Source organism: Leptonychotes weddellii, chromosome 2 (genome assembly GCF_054177405.1).
Source record: "Leptonychotes weddellii isolate Sample4059 chromosome 2, ASM5417740v2, whole genome shotgun sequence".
NCBI lineage: Eukaryota > Metazoa > Chordata > Mammalia > Carnivora > Phocidae > Leptonychotes > Leptonychotes weddellii.
The window spans coordinates 41,853,430-41,873,087 of NC_138370.1; the positions used below are offsets into that span (position 1 = coordinate 41,853,430).

A 19,658-nucleotide genomic window follows, 5' to 3' on the forward strand; every position below is an offset into this window, starting at 1 on the left:
CCCCCCACCCCCGCAGGAGACAGCTCCCTCCTTCCCCTTCCCAAACAGGCATTGCAGGTCCAGCTGTTAATATTAAAAAAAAAAACAACAATTTTTTTCCCACGTCCTTTATACACAATGGGAAAATTCCTGAGTTTGATTAAGATAGTAGTACTTGCTATACTGTGGTAGTGTTTCTATTTTTTAATTGCTTTGTTCTGTATGGAATTTTATTATCATAACTAAGTGTAATAGACATTTCTTGATATTTATCTGATTTTAATAAACGGTCTTCAAAATCGGAAAGCATTAGTAATCAGATCTAGGCTTTATTCTATCAGTGATTCCCACCAAAGGTGGGTAAATGAAGCAGTTGTAAAGAGGCAGCTTTAGAACTGAAAGCCTTCGGAGGCAACCAGGTACAATTTTAAGGGGTGGGTCTTGAAAACTCAAGCCTATTAAATAATAGAAAACATCACAAGCTCACTGTTTGGCTTCAAAACTGTTTCCCTAAGCAGGTTTCTCTTTTTGGAGGTGTCGCTCATATTTGAAAGCTGTAAGTCACGGTAGGCAAAAAGTGAAGGAGACGGCTCAAGGGATAGTCTCTGTACTTCTCCATGCTTTTTTCTGTTCCAACCCTTCCATTTCATGAAGCTCTGCCTTCTCCAAATATTTTCTGCTTACAAGGGCAAGGAATACTCAGTGTTCAGGTCTCAGGTACCTCTGGGCAGCTTTGTCCGTCTGTCCTTCTTATCCTCACCTCTATCATGTGTTCCCCTGAGTTCTGCCTGCTCACCTGTTTCCCTCGTTCCTCCTGAAACCTTCCTGCGTACAGCTATCTAAACGATGTGAGAACTTTCCATCAAACGAACACAGGGTTCTCTCCATTGCAACTGTACCGGGCTGTGTCCACCACCCTCTCTCTACAGTGGCAATTCTCAGAGTTTTACTGCCTTCTCTCCTTCTGTCCCCACATTGCATTTCCTCAAAACCCCTATCTTCTTCTCTCAGGTCCCACATCCACCATTTCCGAGTTTTCACCACCGCCTTGCATCTCTGAGGAGGTTGCTTATTTCCTCTGAGCCGCGTGGCCCATGGTGGGGGCAAACTGGCACCGCGTGAAGACTGGGCCTGAGCCACTCACAGCCTCGAGGCCCAACACGGCCAGGCTTGTCCCAGGCGTCATTACCAACAGAGAGATCTTAGCACAATTTTGGAGGGTTTGATTATGCCTTATGTTCCTGATCAAAACCGCTAAGCATAAACAGTGATGATAATTAGTATATTTACATAAACAATACAAGTAGATCAATCCAAGTGCACACTGCATTTTATTAATGGCTTCATTGTTCTCCATCATTGTTTAATTTGCCCCAGTTTCCCTTCCAGCCTTAATGAGCACAACTTTTTAAGTTTAGAAATATAATGAATTTTTTAACTTAAGCAAGCCCTTCTAAGTGTGTGACAGATGGTTAATGTCAAAAGCCCCTGGGGAAGGCTTCTGTTTAGCCTTTGATTTTGTTTTGTGTTTTCAGCCAGAGAAATGTTTGACTGGGCTGATAATTTGTAAGCATACATCAACCATCAACTTTTATCGTCCTTTAAATTCCCGGCTCTCCCCCAGATTTCTCTGCTACTCCTGGCCTAGAAGAGGCTGGGAAACCAGGCAGAAGCATGCCTAAATGGCCTTTGTGATAAGCCTCATGAAGTTATTTTTCTCAATTAATGGTTTTCACCGACAATTTTACTGCTCTGCTTTAAGCTTCTCCATTCCCTTGGGCATCTATACATATGTCTGTGATAAGCCTCATCCAGTCCAACAAAATTGGCCCCTCAGAATACAGACTGCCCTATTTTTAAAAAAGCTCATTTTAAAAAAGCTTTTTTTTTTTTTGAAATGTAACACTTGAAAATACATTGAAACAAAGTAATAGAGCTTTAAAGCTGAGCTATAAAAGTGATTTATTCATGAGTAATACTTATTCCTTTCCCAATTGACATCCATTTATATTAATTTTCCTTAAATGTGTATCCTCAGCTTCTTTCTAGATTTTTACTACTAAAACAAACTTTCTATTCCACCCTTATTCCCTTCTTTTTTTTTTTTTTTTTTCCTTATTCCCTTCTACTTTGCTCCAAAGACTCTCCTATGTGCTGAGAGGGATCCATTGGGGGTACAGAACCACAATTTGGGAAACTCTGCTATGAAATAATAACGCTCCCTAGTCACAATCACTGACTTTATTAGGTAGTCAATTAGCTATTTTTTAATTAGGGAAAGAAAAGTTCCTCATTCATTTTTTCTGAAGTTACTTGAAATGTACTTTTATAATCATGCTCCACTGGTTGCAGGAAAGCTATGGAAAGTACACCTTTTCTTAGGTAAGTGGAAACTTCACTCTATAGGTAAGTAATTTCTTTTTTTTTTTTAAAGATATTTATTTATTTGAGAGAGACAGTGAGTGAGAGAGAAAGAGAACACTAGCAGGGGGAGGGAGAGGGAGAAGCAGACTCCCCGCTGAGCAGGGAGCCAGGACCCCGGGATCATGACCTGAGCGGAAGGCAGACGCTCAACCCACCGAGCCACCCAGGTGCCATAGGTAAGTAATTTATATAAAGACATTTCTATAGCCCATCCTCCCCCCACCCCAAAAGACTCACAGCAGAAGAAAGAACCCCTGATAACAATGTTCCCTTTATATTGTATACTTTTCACAGCGGATTCATACACTTCAGTTCATCCAGTTGTTTTTTTTAACAGATGAGGAAATAGAGACTTAGAGTCTCATGGGAATAAAAGGTAGCACATAGGGAATATAGTACTGATATTATAGTGTTGTGTGGTGACAGATGGGAGCTACACTTGTGGTGAGCACAGCATAATGTCTAGAAATGTGGAATCATGATGTTGTACACCTGAAATTAACGTAACACTGTGTGTCAACTATACTTAAATAAAAAAAATTTTTTTTTAAATAAAGGCTGCCTTCAAGGTCACACAGCTTGTCCATCAGAGACCAGAATTTAAACCACCACTTGATGATTCTGATTAAAAAAAAAAAAATTTCATTTCACAAATAGGATTAGCGATCTAGCAATTTTCATAAACGTTACGGTGCAGAAGCTTTTATAAGCAATACTTACCAGTGACTGTGCTTTCCTTAGCTTAGATCTGCCCTGCAATTTATTTTTCTTATCATGTGATTGTCGACTGAAATCTGGGTTCATTTCATGTCTTTTCCTCCTTCTGTAAATTAGAAATCATTGGAACATTACAAACAATCATTTTAAATTTGCATAGCTATTTGTCTGTTGGACTTGGTTGTTCCTGTGATTTTAAAGGATTGTTTTCACTCAACTGGAAATGAGCCAAATGTAGATCACTAGAGAACTGGCTAAATCAACTCCGGCCCATCCACACAGTGGAGCACTACGAGCTATAAAAAGGAAAGCTGGGTATTATTACATCCAACTGGGGGGTGATCTCCAGGATATTATTGTTATATGAAAAAAAGAAAGGTGAATAAAATGGTATGTGTTGTGTGCTACCATTTATTTCAGAAATGGATGTGTGTGTTTGCTTAAAATTTTGTTAAATGGAAGGACTATACCATAACATCTTGAAAAACGGTTACCTATGAGTAGGCTTCACATTGCGACCCAATCAAGAACAAAGAACAGTATGGAGGGGTAGGAGCAGAAGCTAGAATTCTCCAAATACACTTTGCTTTATATATTTGACTTTGGCCTATAGATCCAAAAAATACTTTTTTAAAAAAGATTTTATGTATTTATTTGATAGAGAGAGCCCAGCAGGAGGGAGAGGGAGAAGCAGACTCCACACTGAGTAGGGAGCCTGATGCAGGACTCCATCCCATGACCCCGGATCATGACCTGAGCGGAAGGCAGATGATCAACCGACTGAGCCACCCAGGCACCTCTAGATCCAAAAAAGACTTAAGTGACACATGGACTAAATACAACCCGTCCTGACCTTGTTTGGAACTTGATTAAATAAGCCAAATGTTTAAAAATATCATTTATGAGACGTTCAAAGATACCTCAAAACTGACTTGATATTTGATTGATTATATTATGAAATCATCCATTGATTTAGATGTGATATATATATCATACTATGATTCTTAGAAAGAGTTTATCTTTTAAGGATAGGCATTGATTGAAATATGTATGAATGAAATAATATGACATTTATATTTGTCTCCCAAGTGACTTGGGGGAAGGCCAGAGTGGGTGAGGGATAAGTTAATGAGTTCAAAACTGTTAATGCTAGCTGATGGTTACAAGCAGTTGTATTCTCTCTACTCTTATATATTTGAATTTCCACTATAAAAACTTTATTTATTTGTTTGTTTAAAGATTTTATTTATTTTGAGAGACAGAGAAAGCAAGAGAGTGAGCGAGAGCAGGGGGAAGGGCAGGGGGAGAGAGAGAATCTTAAGCTGACTCAATGCTGAGCCCAGAGCCCGATGCGGAAACCATGACCCAAGCCGAAATAAAGAGTCAGAATGCTTAACCAACTGAGTCACCAGACACCCCATAAAAAATTTTATTTAAAAAGATCAGCTTTCCCAAATATTTCTTATTGCTTAATTTGTAAAAATTTCCCCCAACTTTTAATTAAGAAGTTTCAACATACAAAACAGTTGAAAGAATAGCACAGGGCGCCTGGGTGGCTCAGTCGTTAAGCGTCTGCCTTCGGCTCAGGTCAGGTCATGATCCCAGAGTCCTGGGATCAAGCCCCGCATCAGGCTCCCCTGCTCAGTGGGAAGCCTGCTTCTCCCTCTCCCACTCCCCCTGCTTGTGTTCCCTCACTTGCTGTCTCTGTCAAATAAATAAACAAAATCTTTAAAAAAAAAAAAGAAAGAATAGCACAGTGATTACCCATAAACTCTCCAACTAGATTCAACAATTAGTAACATTTTGCTATTTTTGCTTTCTCACTATATATACATAGATACATATATATACATGCACATGCCACATATATATGTATATATGTATTTTTGCCACACCATAGGAAAATAAATTGCAGACACTTCACCCCTAAATACTTCAACACTCATCTCCTAAGATAAAGACATTTGCCTCCCTAACCACATTAGTATCATCATACTTTGGAAAATGAATGGTAGTTCTTTAATATCATTTAATATTCAGGTCATATTCAAATTTCTGCAATTGTCCCAAGAATGCCTTCTATAGTCTTCTTTTAAAAATCAGAATCCGGGCGCCTGGGTGGCTCAGTTGGTTAAGCGACTGCCTTCGGCTCAGGTCATGATCCCAGGGTCCTGGGATCGAGTCCCACATTGGGCTCCCGGCTCAGTGGGGAGCCTGCTTCTCCCTCTGACCCTCTCCTCTCTCATGCTGTTTCTCTCTCGCTTGCTCTCTAATAAATAAATAAATAAAATCTTTAAAAAATAAAAAATAAAAAAAAAATAAATAAAAAAATAAAAATCAGAATCCTATCTAGATTCACACTGCATTTGGTTGTTATGTCTCTTATGTCTAGAATATTTTCCCCACTTCTTTTTTTCCCCCATGGCACTGACTCTTGGAAGAGTCCAAGCATCTGGGCTATCTTGGTGAATGTAGCACATGCACTTAAAAAAATGTGTTTGTGGAATTGTCTATCTCTTTAAAGCTGTCAATTTTTGTCTCATGTATTTTGAGGCTTTGTAATTAGGTACATATGCATTTGTAATAGTTATATCTCTCTGCTTAGTTAATCCCTGTATCATTATGAAGTGTCCCTCTTTATCTTTGGTAATACTCTTTGTCTTGATGTCTGTTTTATTTGAAATTAATGGTCATTCTAGCCTTCTCATGTTTTTTCTTTGCATGGTACATCTTTTTCCATCACTTCATTTTTAAATCTATTTGTGTCTTTAAATTTAAGGTGTATCTCTTGTAAAAAGTGTACATTTGGGTTTTGCCTTCTTACCCATTCTGATAATCTCTACCTTTTGATTGGGTGTTCAGTACATTAACATTTAATGTAATTATTGCCTTTCACAAACAGTATTTGAGGTCACAGAAAACTCAAGACATTATCACTTTATCTCATGTTAATGTACTATTCATATGCCTGGGTATCTAAGTTTGCCTCTTTCTTATTTACCACCATAGTTCAGACCAAGGGCCACATACAAATTCTTAAATACTATCTTCAGGGATACATTGATCAATACATAGTCAATACATTCACGATGATTCAAAATTCAAGAGTTCAAAAGGATGTACAGTGAAATTTGTCTATCTATCCTTGTCTCTAACTTGCCATTCTCCTCCTTGAAGGCAAACGATACATATCAGTTTCTTGTGTATATTCCAGAGATATTTTATGTATAGATATTTTATGTATATATATATATTTTCTTATCCACCTATTTTAATATAAATGGTAGTATTTCTTTTATGCTCTGTTTTGTACCTTGCTTTTTTTCTGCCCAGTATTTTCTAAATTATAAGCAAACTAATTAGACTTTTTCTGATACAACCAGATGAATTTAAAGTTCATGAAGGGGCGCCTGGGTGGTTCAGTGGGTTAAGTGTCTGCCTTCGACTCAGGTCATGGTCCCAGGGTCCTGGGATCGAGCCCCACATTGGGCTCCCTGCTCAGCGGGAAGCCTGCTTCTCCCTCTCCCACTCCCCCTGCTTGTGTTCCCTCTCTCACTGTCTCTCTCTCTGTCAAATAAATAAATAAAATCTTTAAAAAAAAAAAAGTTCATGAATTGAAAGGCTACACTTCTCTCAAAATCAGTTAGTGAGTATTGCAAAGTTGGTCAGTCATGATATAAAAATGAGTAAGGCATGGTCTGCACCCTCCAAGAGCTTGAGTCTTGCCTAATGAGGGATACCACTCTCATCTCACCTCCGAAGGGACTCCAATAGTCCCAAAGATACACATGTAATCTCAATGTCCCCAAGTCATCAGACTTTCTGGGATGACCCTTTCTTTTATTAGCCAAATCATATAATTTAAGAAACCATCCTACATAAGAAGTGCTTACTTACTATATGTCAGGTACTATCATAATCATGTCACATACATGAGGATTACCCCACAGGGATCGTGTGAGTTAGGTGTTACCATTATTGCCATTTTACAGGTGCAGAAACCAAGGCACAGAGAAGTTAAGGAACTCCCCAGGATCACAAAACTAGAAGTGTGGGAGTCTGGATTTGAACCCACACAGTATGGCTCCCCCTCTTAGGCTGCCTTGATGTTAATCTGTTGAAATATATTCTGAAAACATGGCAGATATATTAAAACATTTTAAAACCTTTCAAAATTTGTTTCCTTTATTTCTCGTTTATCCTGTACATGCGCATACATGTGTGGATTAACAGGTACATATGTGTATACAGATGCAGATGTATATTTTTTTACTTTCTCTTCTTTCTGTACTATGGGTGGCATACTGTAGGTGCTCCCTTGACATTTGCTTTTCTCACTTAACAACTTACCCTTTCACTCCTTACCAGTTCATAGAGTTCGTCCTCATTTTTATAGTTGCCTAATACTCCATCGTGTGAATGCACCATACATAGTTTATTTAACAGATACTCTCCATGTAGGAAAATTTAAGTTATTCCCAATATTTTAAAGTCATAAATGAGGGATGCCTGGGTGGCTCAGTCAGTTAAGTGTCTGTCTTTTGCTCAGGTCATGATCCCGGGGTCCTGGAATCGAGCCCTGCGTCAGGCTCCCTGCTCAGTGGGGAGTCTGCCTCTCCCTCTTCCTCTGCCCCTCCTCCCTGCTGTGTTCTCTCTCTCTCAAATAAATAAATAAATAAATAATCTTTTTAAAAAAATATTTTATTTTTTGAGAGAGAGAGAGCACGCGCGCACGCACACACAAACACACAAGCAAGGGGGAGGGGTAGAGGGAGAAGCAGACTCCCCTCTGAGCAGGGAGCCCAACACAGAGTTTGATCCCAGGACCCTGAGATCAGGACCTGAGCCAAAGGCAGCCACTGAACCAACTGAGCTACCCAGGCATCCCTGCAGATTTGTTTTAATGATGAAATGGGTTAGCAATTTTGAGATTACTTTCAGAATTTGTAAGTAAATATATACTGTTTATATATATGTGCATATTATATAGTATACAATTTTTATACAAGTTATATATGTACATATATAGTTTTGATTATATATTATATGTACATATATAATTTGTATAAATAAACATGAGAGCCAGGTTTCTCCTTGTCAGAGAAGGGAGGTGCAGATATGAAAAAGGAAAAGACCAGAATGAACTCTATGGTGCTAGATTGAAATTTGAAGTATTAAATATTAAAAGAAGCTGTAATGTTAAATCACAGTAGCTACAAAATGCAAACAAATCCTGATGAACAGGGTAAATTTACCAATAATGTTTCATTTACTTTTCAATGACTTTTTGCTTCTATGTATTGAAAAGCATTTGTATTTCACAAGAAATGCTTTTTTCCTCTTTTCATATACTTAAGTGCCAGCAAATTGTTTCTAACAAAGAAGAGCACGGAATTTCTCACCCTTGCCAGATTTGCTCAATGGGGTCACAGTTGTCCAGGTAATTAAAGCGAATGATATCAGTTGGATGCTTGTCAGAAGATCTCCAGGGTGGGAGTTCTTTCTCCCCTGGGTGGGTTTTCTTTCTCAAAGAGGAAGAGGACCTGAAAGCTGATGCAGGGGACTGCTTTTCCTCTGCAGAACTGCTTGTAACTGGTTGAACGTTGGCAACAGCAAACCCATCTTTTGGAGGTGTCTGGAAGAAGAAAATTAATTATTTCTGTTCTTAAAACATCATAATAATTGCAACAATAAAACATCATCATACCACCACCATCATCATCATCATCATCAACATCATCATCACGACTGCAATGATCATGGTGACAATTATAGCAGCCACCACCCCAGGAGTCCTTGTATGTGACAAGTACTGTCTCAGGAAGTTTTCATGCATTATTTTATTTAACCTTCATAATAACTCTAAAAGGTAATAGTTACTACCCCATTTTACAGAACAGGAAACTGAAGATGGAATAAGCCAATGAACTTGCCCACTACTACCTAAGTGGTAAGACAGAGGGTCAGAATGTGAATCTAGTACTGTTTTGCTTCAAGTCCTTGTACTAACCCTCTCTATCCTGGACTGCCACCACGCCTACCACATCATTGTATAAGTTTTCCACAATTGCAGTTAATTGACTCATAAAAACGTACACATTTCAAAAAATAGTACTCCAGGCTTAATTATCTGTAGCACGTAGGGACAACTTTGAGTTATACAGAGGTAGACTGTAGATTTTATCAGTTATCAAAATCTTAACTGCTCTCAAAGAATACTTTTGCTTTAATTTCCCAAATGGAAAGTCTATTTTTGTGTGTGAAATTCATAAGGTTTTTATGTGGTTGTAACCTAAGGGAAGCGGTAATGGTATGTTGAGAAGCCATTAAAGGCTTAATTTTTGTTCTTTAAGAGATTAGGGAAGCTTTGCGTGGTAAATTGGTTTGCTTGAATTGTTTGTGATAATTAAGAAATTCCCCCATCCCTTCAAGCAGGATCAGTTTCTTATCCGTTTCAACTGTTCTTTGTATATATTTCTGTTGTAATTATGTGTTTGTCTATGTCCTAGGCCACTAGACTCAGCTCCTTGAAAGCAGGGTTAGGATCATTATACTCAGCACCTAGCACAAAACAGTATTTAATAAATATTTACTAATTTAATAAATGTAGTTTAGTAAATTAAGACGACATTTTATATTTATATAATTCATAGCTCATTATTGGTTTGGTATTCAATATTTTGTTCAGGTCTCATTTAGCATGGACATTCCTTTCATTTCTCTGAGCTTATATTGAACAAAAGCTGTTTTTGCTGAAGAAGGCTTAGTTTGATACTACTGCGAATAAATAATACATGATAAAAAGTTTCAGGGGGAAAAATTTAGGCATAAGTGCTAGTAATTATATATAAATAAACATTATCCATTCTGAAAAAAACGGTTGACACTAACAAAAGAGGATATAATGAAAACTGATTTTTCTGTATTAAGTAAACAAAATTTTTGTTTGATTCACCTAAAGTCTTTGAGAATTTTTAAAATCATGATGTTGAACTTTTGTTAAATGCTTTTGTCTGCATATACTGAAATGATCATACATCTTTTCTCTTTTATTCTGTGAATTACATTGGTTAATTTTTTAATATTATGCCAACCTTACTCTCCATGGATACTTCCTACTTGGTCATCATGTATTATTCTTTCTTTGTATAGAACTTGATTTAATATGTTAATATTTTTAAAGGATTTTTATGTCTACGCTCATGAAGGATATTAATCTGTGATTTTGTTTTGTTTTCTTGTAAAGGCCCCATCTGGTTTTGGAATAAAGGTAATGAGTTGGGAAGCATTCCCTTGTCTTCCATTTTATGAAAAAGTTTATGTAGAATTGATATTTCTTCCTTAAATGTGTGATAGAATTCACCAGTGAAGGTATCTGGGTCTGGAGTTTTGTGGAAAATTATGAATTTGATTTTTAAGTTGATAAAGATTTATTCATGTTTCCTATTTCCTAGTGAGACTGTTTTGTAATCTGTATTTTCGAGAATTGTCCATCTCATCCAGGTGGTTGAATTTAGTGACATGGACTTGTTCATAATATTCTCTCATTATCCTTCTCATGTTTACAGGATCTGTAGTGATGCCCCCTCTTTCATTTCTGTTACTAGTAATTTATGTTTTCTCTTTTTTCCTACATCGGCCTACCTAGAAACTTAGGAATTTTATTTATGTTTTTGAAGAAGCAGCTTTGGTTTCACTGATTTTCTCCATTGTTTGTTCTAATTTCATTGATCTTAGCTCTTTATTACTTCTTCTTTCTATCCACTTTGGGTTCAACTTACTCCTCTTTTTCTAGATGAAGACTTTTTGAAATTATGCTGTTTGGAGTAGATATAGCATAGCCTGACAGACAGGTATAAAGATCATTCTAGTCTAGTGCTCTCATTTTAAGGTTGGGGAAACTAAAATTAGCCACAACCATTTGCTCATAAAATGCTTTCAAAAGCTCTGCTGGAGCACCTGCCAGGTACAGGGTGTTGAGGGAAAGGGAACCAGGGAAGGTGCTTGAGTAGAGGTAAATTATGCTCTAATCCAGTGGCTGCCTACATTCACCATCACTGGAGCAACCTCACACGGAATTACCCAAATTACTCAAGTATGCACAGGGCTGACAGTTGACTTTTTAACCTTAGTCACATGACTTTATTAACCTTAGTCACATGACTCCTTAGTCTTTCTGACTTAGGTCTATTTATTAAACAGAAAAACTAACTTTCAATATAACAAAGTGTTCCCTAAAGAAATTTAATACTAAGCAAAGAGGGGGCAATTTTCTTGCATCAGAATGAATCATCATTTTAAAATATAGTTATGCACATTTTATAGAAAAGAATTATGGCTGAAGACAAAGCTTTCAAGCGTTTTTTTTTTTTTTATTTAAGATTTTATTTATTTGACAGAGAGAGATATAGCGAGAGAGGGAACACAAGCAGGGGGAGTGGGAGAGGGAGAAGCAGGCTTCCCCGTAGAGCAGGGAGCCCAATGCGGGGCTCAATCCCAGGACCCCAGGATCATGACCTGAGCCGAAGGCAGATGCTTAACGACTGAGCCACCCAGGCGCCCCTCAAACGGTTTTATAAATAATAACTCAAAGCCTCTTTTCCCTGTACAAGTTGGTTAATCACTTTTCTCTTCTCTGCCCCAGAATGGCCCAAGCTTCAGCTATTGAATGCCATTCCCTGCCCCTAACTGAAAATGAGAGTCAAGAAAAGCCTTATCAAATCTCGAAAAGAAATCATAGCTATGGCAATTTTTAAAATAACTTTTTCCATCACTGCAGTTGAAGTTTCCTTTTTAAAAGACATCCTCATGGAGCACACCAATTACTGAAATCAGAAAGGCTAGTTTTATCATTGCAATTGTAACAGTATTAATTATGCATAGTTTATTACTATACTAAATGTAGATGGATTCTACTTTAAAACAATAAAACTAAACCTAAATGAACAAGCTAGGAGTTGACTATTCATCTTTCAAAAGGATTCTTCATTTTTAAAAGGATTCACTGCAATTTTTTCATAGAATATGATACCCCTGTGGTTTTAAAAATCATTAAAAATTTTTAATTTACACATAATTTTTCAGGAACTCATTTATTGTACAAAACGATGCATAGCTCTGCATGTGTATAGATCATACCATAAAGAAAAGGCTCATAAAATTTTCCCATGAGTTATCTAATTAACAGTGACTATAAGAATGAACATAAACATTGGTTATAATGCAGAGAAAACAACTAGAAAAATTACTCTTGCATTATTTACTTTTTATCATTATATGCAAATGATTTACATGCTTAGTTTTTTTTTTTTTTTAAGATTTTATTTATTTATTTGAGAGAGAGTGAGAGAGACAAAGAGCACAAGAGGGGGGAGCGGGAGAGGGAGAAGCAGACTCCCCGCTGAGCAGGTAGCCCGATGCGGGACTCGATCCCAGGACTCCAGGATCATGACCTGAGCTGAAGGCAGTCGCTTAACCAACTGAGCCACCCAGGCGCCCTACATGCTTAGTTTTTAGATTAAAAAGAACTTTAGTATACTCATTATTCCCTCCCAAAATTATGGATTTATTGGAAAACTTTTCTTTATAAATGATATAAAAATAACCTTTAGCTCACCCGGTAGAATCAGAAAATTTGAATTAATAAAGTAGAATTTGATGACCCATTGATAGCAAATACTGCACAATACCCACAGAGTCCCAGTGTCAGAACTGCCTGGCGTGTGAGTCAGAGATCCGGAAATCCAGGAATCCGAACAGAGTGAGCAGCTCCACGGTCCTAACCTCTTGGGAAACTGCTGGTTTAAGAGTGTCTGATGAGGGTTCTCAGCTAACATGGATGTCTTGAAAAAGGCTATCGAGTTCTCAGAAAAGGCGAATTTTGAAGTAATAGTGTATTTCCTTTGCTTACATTGCTTAGTTTCTAGATTAAAAAGAACTTTAGTATACTCATTATTCCCCTCCCCAACTTCTTAGTTCTAGAATTCCTTTTTTTTTTTTTAAAGATTTTATTTATTTATTTGACAGAGACAAAGAGAGAGGGTACACAAGCAGGCTTCCCGTCAAGCAGGGAGCCGGATGCGGGGCTCAATCCCAGGACTCTGGGATCAGGACCTGAGCCGGAGGCAGACGCTTAACAACTGAGCCACCCAGGCGCCCCATCTTTCTTTTTTTAAATCCATTTAGCATACAGTGTGATATTAGTTTCAGGTGTACAATTTAGTGATTCAACACCTCCATACAACACCTGGTGCTCGGTGCTTGTCACAAGTGCCCTCCTTAATCCCCATCACCTGTTTAACCCAATTTCCACCCCTCTTCCGTATTCCTAAATAGCTGATATTTGTACGTTTGTTGCTATTTGCCCCAAATTTACCTTAGGCTTGGTAACATGAAGTTCTTTTACCATTTGAATGTAGTGCTTCTTCCATATACCCTGCTCAAAGGGAGTTGGAGAGAAATTGATGTACCAGTTAAATCGTAAACATTTGAGCATCCAGAGCTGATCCAGCTCAGTTAAATTCTTCCAGTGCCAGCTCACCTGGAAAAACAATTGGAAAGGGAAAAAAAGCCCTACTCAGTCTGCATGCCCATTTTCTCTAGGTCTTCAGCTGTCACCCTAGACCCGAGATAACTCTTTCTTCCAAATCAAAGCTTAAAAAGTTACCTACCTGAAGTGCTCCCTACCCAGGCAGAAGGATTTTCTTTAAATGTTAAATCACACTTAGATTCAGAGTCAACTAATATTTATCAAGTACCTATTAACCATCCCCTGTAAGGAGGCAGGTTGCAAACGAGAGGACTGTGGCTCAGATAGATTTTGGAGCTTCCTAGAAGTTCCTGAAGTTGAAAGTTATATGAGGGTTATAGAAACTCAGATCTGCGTATTGTTTACTCATATTTTGGTATGCTTCCATTTTCTCTTCATTCTTATGATTTTACTAAATAGAAATTTTATAAACAGAAAGCAATTACTGGTATCATATGGTGTGTCCTATATAGCCTTTAAGATTCCATAAAGCATACACTACTAGCTCTGTACATGCCATTCCCCCAGGATTATGATCAATTTCACACATCCAGCAAATGATGGTGGTGACCCTACTATGTGCAGCAGTGTTTACAATAACTTACTCCAGATTTTGAACAAGTCTTGCTGAAAACTAGGGTCAAGATCACGTATAAAGTTCAGACCACGGGTTCTGTGTCTTGGTTATAAGAGTTGCAACGATGACACCTAACCTTCCAACGCAAATTTCATCCTTGGAAAACTGGCTTCTTTTTCAACACTAATTAAATCATTAATAATTTTTGAGCACACACACACACACACACAAAAGAAAGAAAGAAAGAAGAAAGGACAGAACACTGTAATATACATCCATTTATCTGACCCTCCCATTCTCCCTCATTCCATCCACCAAGTGCTGAGTTCCATTATGTTTAGCATTGTTTTCTGTGCTGAAGAGGAGACATACAGGAGAGGGGAGGGCACAATTACAAGAAATAACAGGTTCAGGAGCTGGAAGGACGAAAAAGGGTAGAGAATCTGACAGAGCCCCGCAGGCAGGAACAGAAATCACATCTACTTTGTTCAACGCAGAAATGAAACAACATCAACTTTAATCCCCATATGGTTAATTAACTCAGAATTCAGCAGAAAGGTGAGATTTTGCAGGGAGGGGATGAGGAGAAAAGTTTCTCAATTCTCACCCTTTTCTTCATTTTTCCTTACATCTTGTTTTGACCTGGGTATTAAGTTGGTTTTGATTCCCCCAGGGTAGATAAGGCTTTTGTATGTTTTGTTTTTGCTTCTCGGTGTTTTTTGTTTGTTTTAAAGTAGACAGGAATGAGGAGAGTTGAAGGGTAGGTAGGAAAGGCGCCTGGGTGGCTCAGTCGTTGAGCGTCTGCCTTCGGCTTGGGTCATGATCCCGGGGTCCTGGAATCAAGCCCCGCATCGGGCTCCCTGCTCTGAGGGAAGCCTGCTTCTCCCTCTCCCACTCCCCCTGCTTGTGTTCCCTCTCTCGCTGTGTCTCTCTCTGTCAAATAAATGAAATCTTTAAAAAAAAAAAAAAAAGGGTAGGTAGGAGCTTTCAAAATTATCAGCACCCCCCATCTTTTTAAACAGTTCAAAGGTCATCTTACTGCAATGGTATTATTGTTTAAATCTATCTGAAGGACATCTGCCTGTGTCTTCCTCACAGGCAGGGCTGGGAACAAATGTAATGCTGAGATCTTGCAAGACTGACATATGATACACATATATGACAGGATTAGTGATTTCAAATAACATTTTCCTCCAATGATAACATTCTCATTGTGCAAAACTTGGAAAATTCCAAGACTTCAAGAAAAACAATACCCGTTACCCCATCAATCAGAGATGACCTTTATTAACAACCTGACAGAGTTCTTTTCTTTTTCCTAAGCATGCAGGAAACAAAATTGGGAAATTCTATATATACAATTTTAAATTGTGCTTTCTTCATTTCACATATTATAAGCATCTTTGTTCTTGGAAAACATGTTTTCTAATGGCCACACAATAATTCATCATATGGTTATATGATAGTCTCTTACTATTGGACATTTAGAATGCTATGCTCTTTTAAGGAATGTTTCATTTTTGGAATAAGTAATATATGTACATTAATACTAAATTTAAAGATCCAAAGAGACATGCGGTAAAAGAGAGTCTCTCTCATCCCCATCCTCTGGTCACTGCTTCCCCTCACAGGATGTAACCACGGCTACAGCTCCTGTGTGTCATTCCAGGAACATTCTAGGCCTATATTAATAAATATGCATATATTCTTTTTTCTTTCAAAAGTGGTAGGACAGTTCTGCACCTTTGCTTTTTTTGCTGATGATCAATCTTAAAGATTGTTGCAATTTATTTATTTATTTTTAAAGATTTTATTTATTTATTTGATAGAGAGAGACATAGCAAGAGCAGGAACACAAGCAGGGGGAGTGGGAGAGGGAGAAGCAGGCTTCCTGCAGAGCAGGGAGCTCGATGTGGGACTCGATCCCAGGATCCTGGGATCATGACCTGAGCCGAAGGCAGACGCTTAACGACTGAGCCACCCAGGCGCCCTGTTGCAATTTATTTAACCAGTCCCCTAATGGTGGACATTTCCAGTGTTTCCAAACTTCTGCTATTACAAACAATACTGCAGTATTCTTATACAGACAATTTTTGCATATCGAGGCACTCCAAGAAGGGGAACTGCCGGATCAAAGGGAATCTTTCTTTCTTTTTTTAAAAAATTTTATTTATTTATTTTTTTAAGGATTTTATTTATTTATTCGACAGAGAGAGAGAAAGTGCGCACAAGCAGCGGGGAGGGGCAGAGGGAGAGGGAGAAGCAGGCTCCCCACTGAGCAGGAAGCCTGATATGGGGCTCAATCCCAGGACCCTGAGATCATGACCTGAGCTGAAGGCAGACACTTAACCCACTGAGCCACCCAGGCGCCCTTAAATTGTGTATTTTCTTTTTTTTTTTTAAGATTTTATTTATTTGACAGAGAGAGCACAAGCAGAAGGAGAGAGAAGGAGAAGCAGGTTCCCTGCTGAGCAAGGAGCCCAATGTGGGATTCGATCCCAGGATGCTGGGATCATGACCTAGGCCGAAGGCAGCCGCTTAACCAACTGAGCCACCCAGGCGTCCCAAATTGTCTATTTTATTTTAAGGTTTCAGGGTATTATACTCACAAAGGCCTCCTTGCCTATGTTTTCTTTGAGTACTTTAATGGTTTCCCTTGATTTCATACCAATCTTTTATCCTACTAGAATCTTTTTTCAGACAGCTGTGCAATTGTCCCAAAACCATTTATTGAGTAACTCCTCTTTCTTACTGCATTCATTTTCTTAATTTTATTTATTTATTTATTTTTAAAGATTTTATTTATTTATTTGACAGAGAGAGAGACAGCGAGAGAGGGAACACAAGCAGGGGGAGTGGGAGAGGGAGAAGCAGGCTTCCTGCGGAGCAAGGAGCCCGATGTGGGACTCGATCCCAGGACCCTGGGATCATGACCTGAGCCGAAGGCAGATGCTTAACGACTGAGCCACCCAGGCGCCCCATTTTCTTAATTTTAAAGACTAAAATTATGTTACACATCTGTGAACACGTGTTAACAAGTAATTTCTGGTGTTACCAGACTCTACGAAAATTCTCAACAAAATGGCTACCAGTTTTACCTTGTAAGGAATTGGGAGTATACTTTAATAGACCATGGATTTATTTGTAGGAAAACAACAGTCAGCCCCTTTTCCAAGGCCACTGGAAGCGAGTCTACACACTCTGAACTCTTTTAGTCTTTTTTTAAAGATTTTATTTATTTATTTGAGAGAGTGAGTGAGAGAGAGAGAGAGAGCATACGAACAGGGGCAGAGGGAGGAGAGGGAGGCTCCCCTGCAGGGCTCGATCCCAGGACCCTGGGATCATGACCTGAGCCGAAGGCAGACTCTTAACCGACTGAGCCACCCAGGTGCCCCCAGAACTCTTTTAGTCTTGTACTCTTTGTATATACCCCACTAGTACCTTATTTTGAGGTTTTCTGTTTATGAATAGCCTACACTATACAATTTAAAATTGTTTTCTAGTTGTATGCTATGCAGTATAAGACTACTCTGCTGATGAACCATTTCATATATATGTTTGTCTCTCCAACCAGCAAATACCATTCTGTGGACACTAATGACGTCTTACATCATTTTACAACTACTTTTGAGCACTAAATACAGAGGCACAAAGAAGACCGGGGTTAATTCAAACTATACAGACTACACATATTGACCATCTCATCTATTTCTTGGTTTTGCATATGTGCTTTTAGAATTTTCTAGGCTATCACTACAAAACATTGTATACTGATTCTTTGCCTTTACCTGTGCACAACGACAAAGGCTTCGGGGGTCCAGGAAAGAAAAGATGTATAAAGATAACACCCTTGGAAGCTTGGTAGTAAAATCCAGAGCTTCTGCTGGAATTTTTTCTTGAAGTTTTCGACAGCAGAACTTTTGCTGTGACAGGGAGCAACGTTCTAACAGGCCTGTCAAGATTCTTCTCCGTTGAGAGTCTGTCCATTTATCAAACTGGAAAAAAGAAAGATTAAAAAAACTGTGCAGTTTCAGTCTGATACCAGAGATTCATTAGAGGAAGGGATAAGAATGGCATAGAATTGAGTTTAATATTTTATTCCTAATGTATATCTTCCCCTAATTAATAAATTTGATGTTTTGCCACTTACCTGTCCTTTCTCACATTTATACATGTAAGCATGTGCAAGACGTGAGTGTGTACACTGAAGTGCACTTGACCTCAGAACTTGTAGTTACATAAGGACAGTAAGTTGCGAGCTGGCCATATTCATAAACTGAGAAAATATATACTTAAAAATATAATTTCGGGGATGCCTGGGTTGCTCAGTCGGTTGGGCGTCTGCCTTCGGCTCAGGTCATGATCCCAGGGTCTTGGGATTGAGCCCCGCAAGGGAGCCTCCCTCTCCCTCTCCTTTTGCTGCTCCCTCTGCTTGTGCTCTCTCACTCTCTCTCTCCTCTGTCAAATAAATAAATAAAATCTTTAAAAATGTGTATATATATATATACATATATATATAACTTTATATATAGTTATATATATACTTTATATACATATAAATATATAAATATATATACTTTTTATATATATATACTTTTTATATATATATATACTTTTATATATATATATATATACTTTTTTTTTTCCCCCCAAGAGAAAGCACCTGGGCAGTCCCTCTCTGGCCAGAGTTTCTGTATTAGCTCCTAAGTGCCAAACTCCAGGACCAGAAACAAAGCTTTGCATTCACCATTGGAGATAAGGTATACTATGCAAATATCCCTGAGAAGGGTTAAAGTCCCACTAATGTGTAAATGATTGATTGGAGAGAATATGTCAATAGGAAGACCTGGGGGGTGGGGCGGGGGGAAGTGCCAGAGACACGAAGTAGATGCCAGAGTAATCTGGGGCATGCCAAACAAAAGCTTTGGTTACTTCACTATTTTCCCCAGAGATAACCCTAAATCAGTCCCAAGATCAATGACTGATCAAAGATAAGAATTCGAGGGCTGGCCAAAACCAAAAGAAAGGCTCTTATGGGAACACCCACCAATCGAATGAGCCACTTTACTGGAGGTCTAAACCTCTCTTTTTTTCCTTAGCCCATTTTAGAGAAGAAAAATAGGAAAGTTTAGAGCGACCTGTATTTTGTATACTATTGCATTTCACATATAGATATTTTCTATGGTTGTCATAAGCTAGTGAGAATTTTATAAGGAACTTTAGTTGTAATCATAAAATACACTGACTACCTAACAAGGCATATAAAGCATGACAAGTCAACTTCATTATAGTCATATGATGTATTTTTTTAATTGGCAAGAAGACTTCTTGATCAAAACTATTCACTATTATAGATCTATTTCATGATCCAGGAATCTCAGTTTAGAAACTATTATTCAAGGGGGGGATGTAGCGAGCAAGATGGAGTCACTC

General features: G+C 38.3%; 1 protein-coding gene across 3 annotated transcripts in view; it reads right to left on the reverse strand.

Moving 5' to 3' along the window:
• FBXO16 (F-box protein 16) overlaps nucleotides 1-19,658 on the reverse strand; it is a 60,919-nt gene that overhangs the window by 13,716 nt on the left and 27,545 nt on the right. For all 3 annotated transcript variants that reach the window (XM_031030031.2, XM_031030030.2, XM_031030035.2), the window contains 4 exons: nucleotides 18,014-18,220; nucleotides 13,496-13,660; nucleotides 8,523-8,755; nucleotides 3,124-3,226 (listed from right to left, as the gene is read on the reverse strand). In XM_031030031.2, the coding sequence (XP_030885891.1) occupies nucleotides 3,124-3,226; nucleotides 8,523-8,755; nucleotides 13,496-13,660; nucleotides 18,014-18,220 (708 nt within the window). The remainder of the gene's footprint in view (nucleotides 1-3,123; nucleotides 3,227-8,522; nucleotides 8,756-13,495; nucleotides 13,661-18,013; nucleotides 18,221-19,658) is intronic.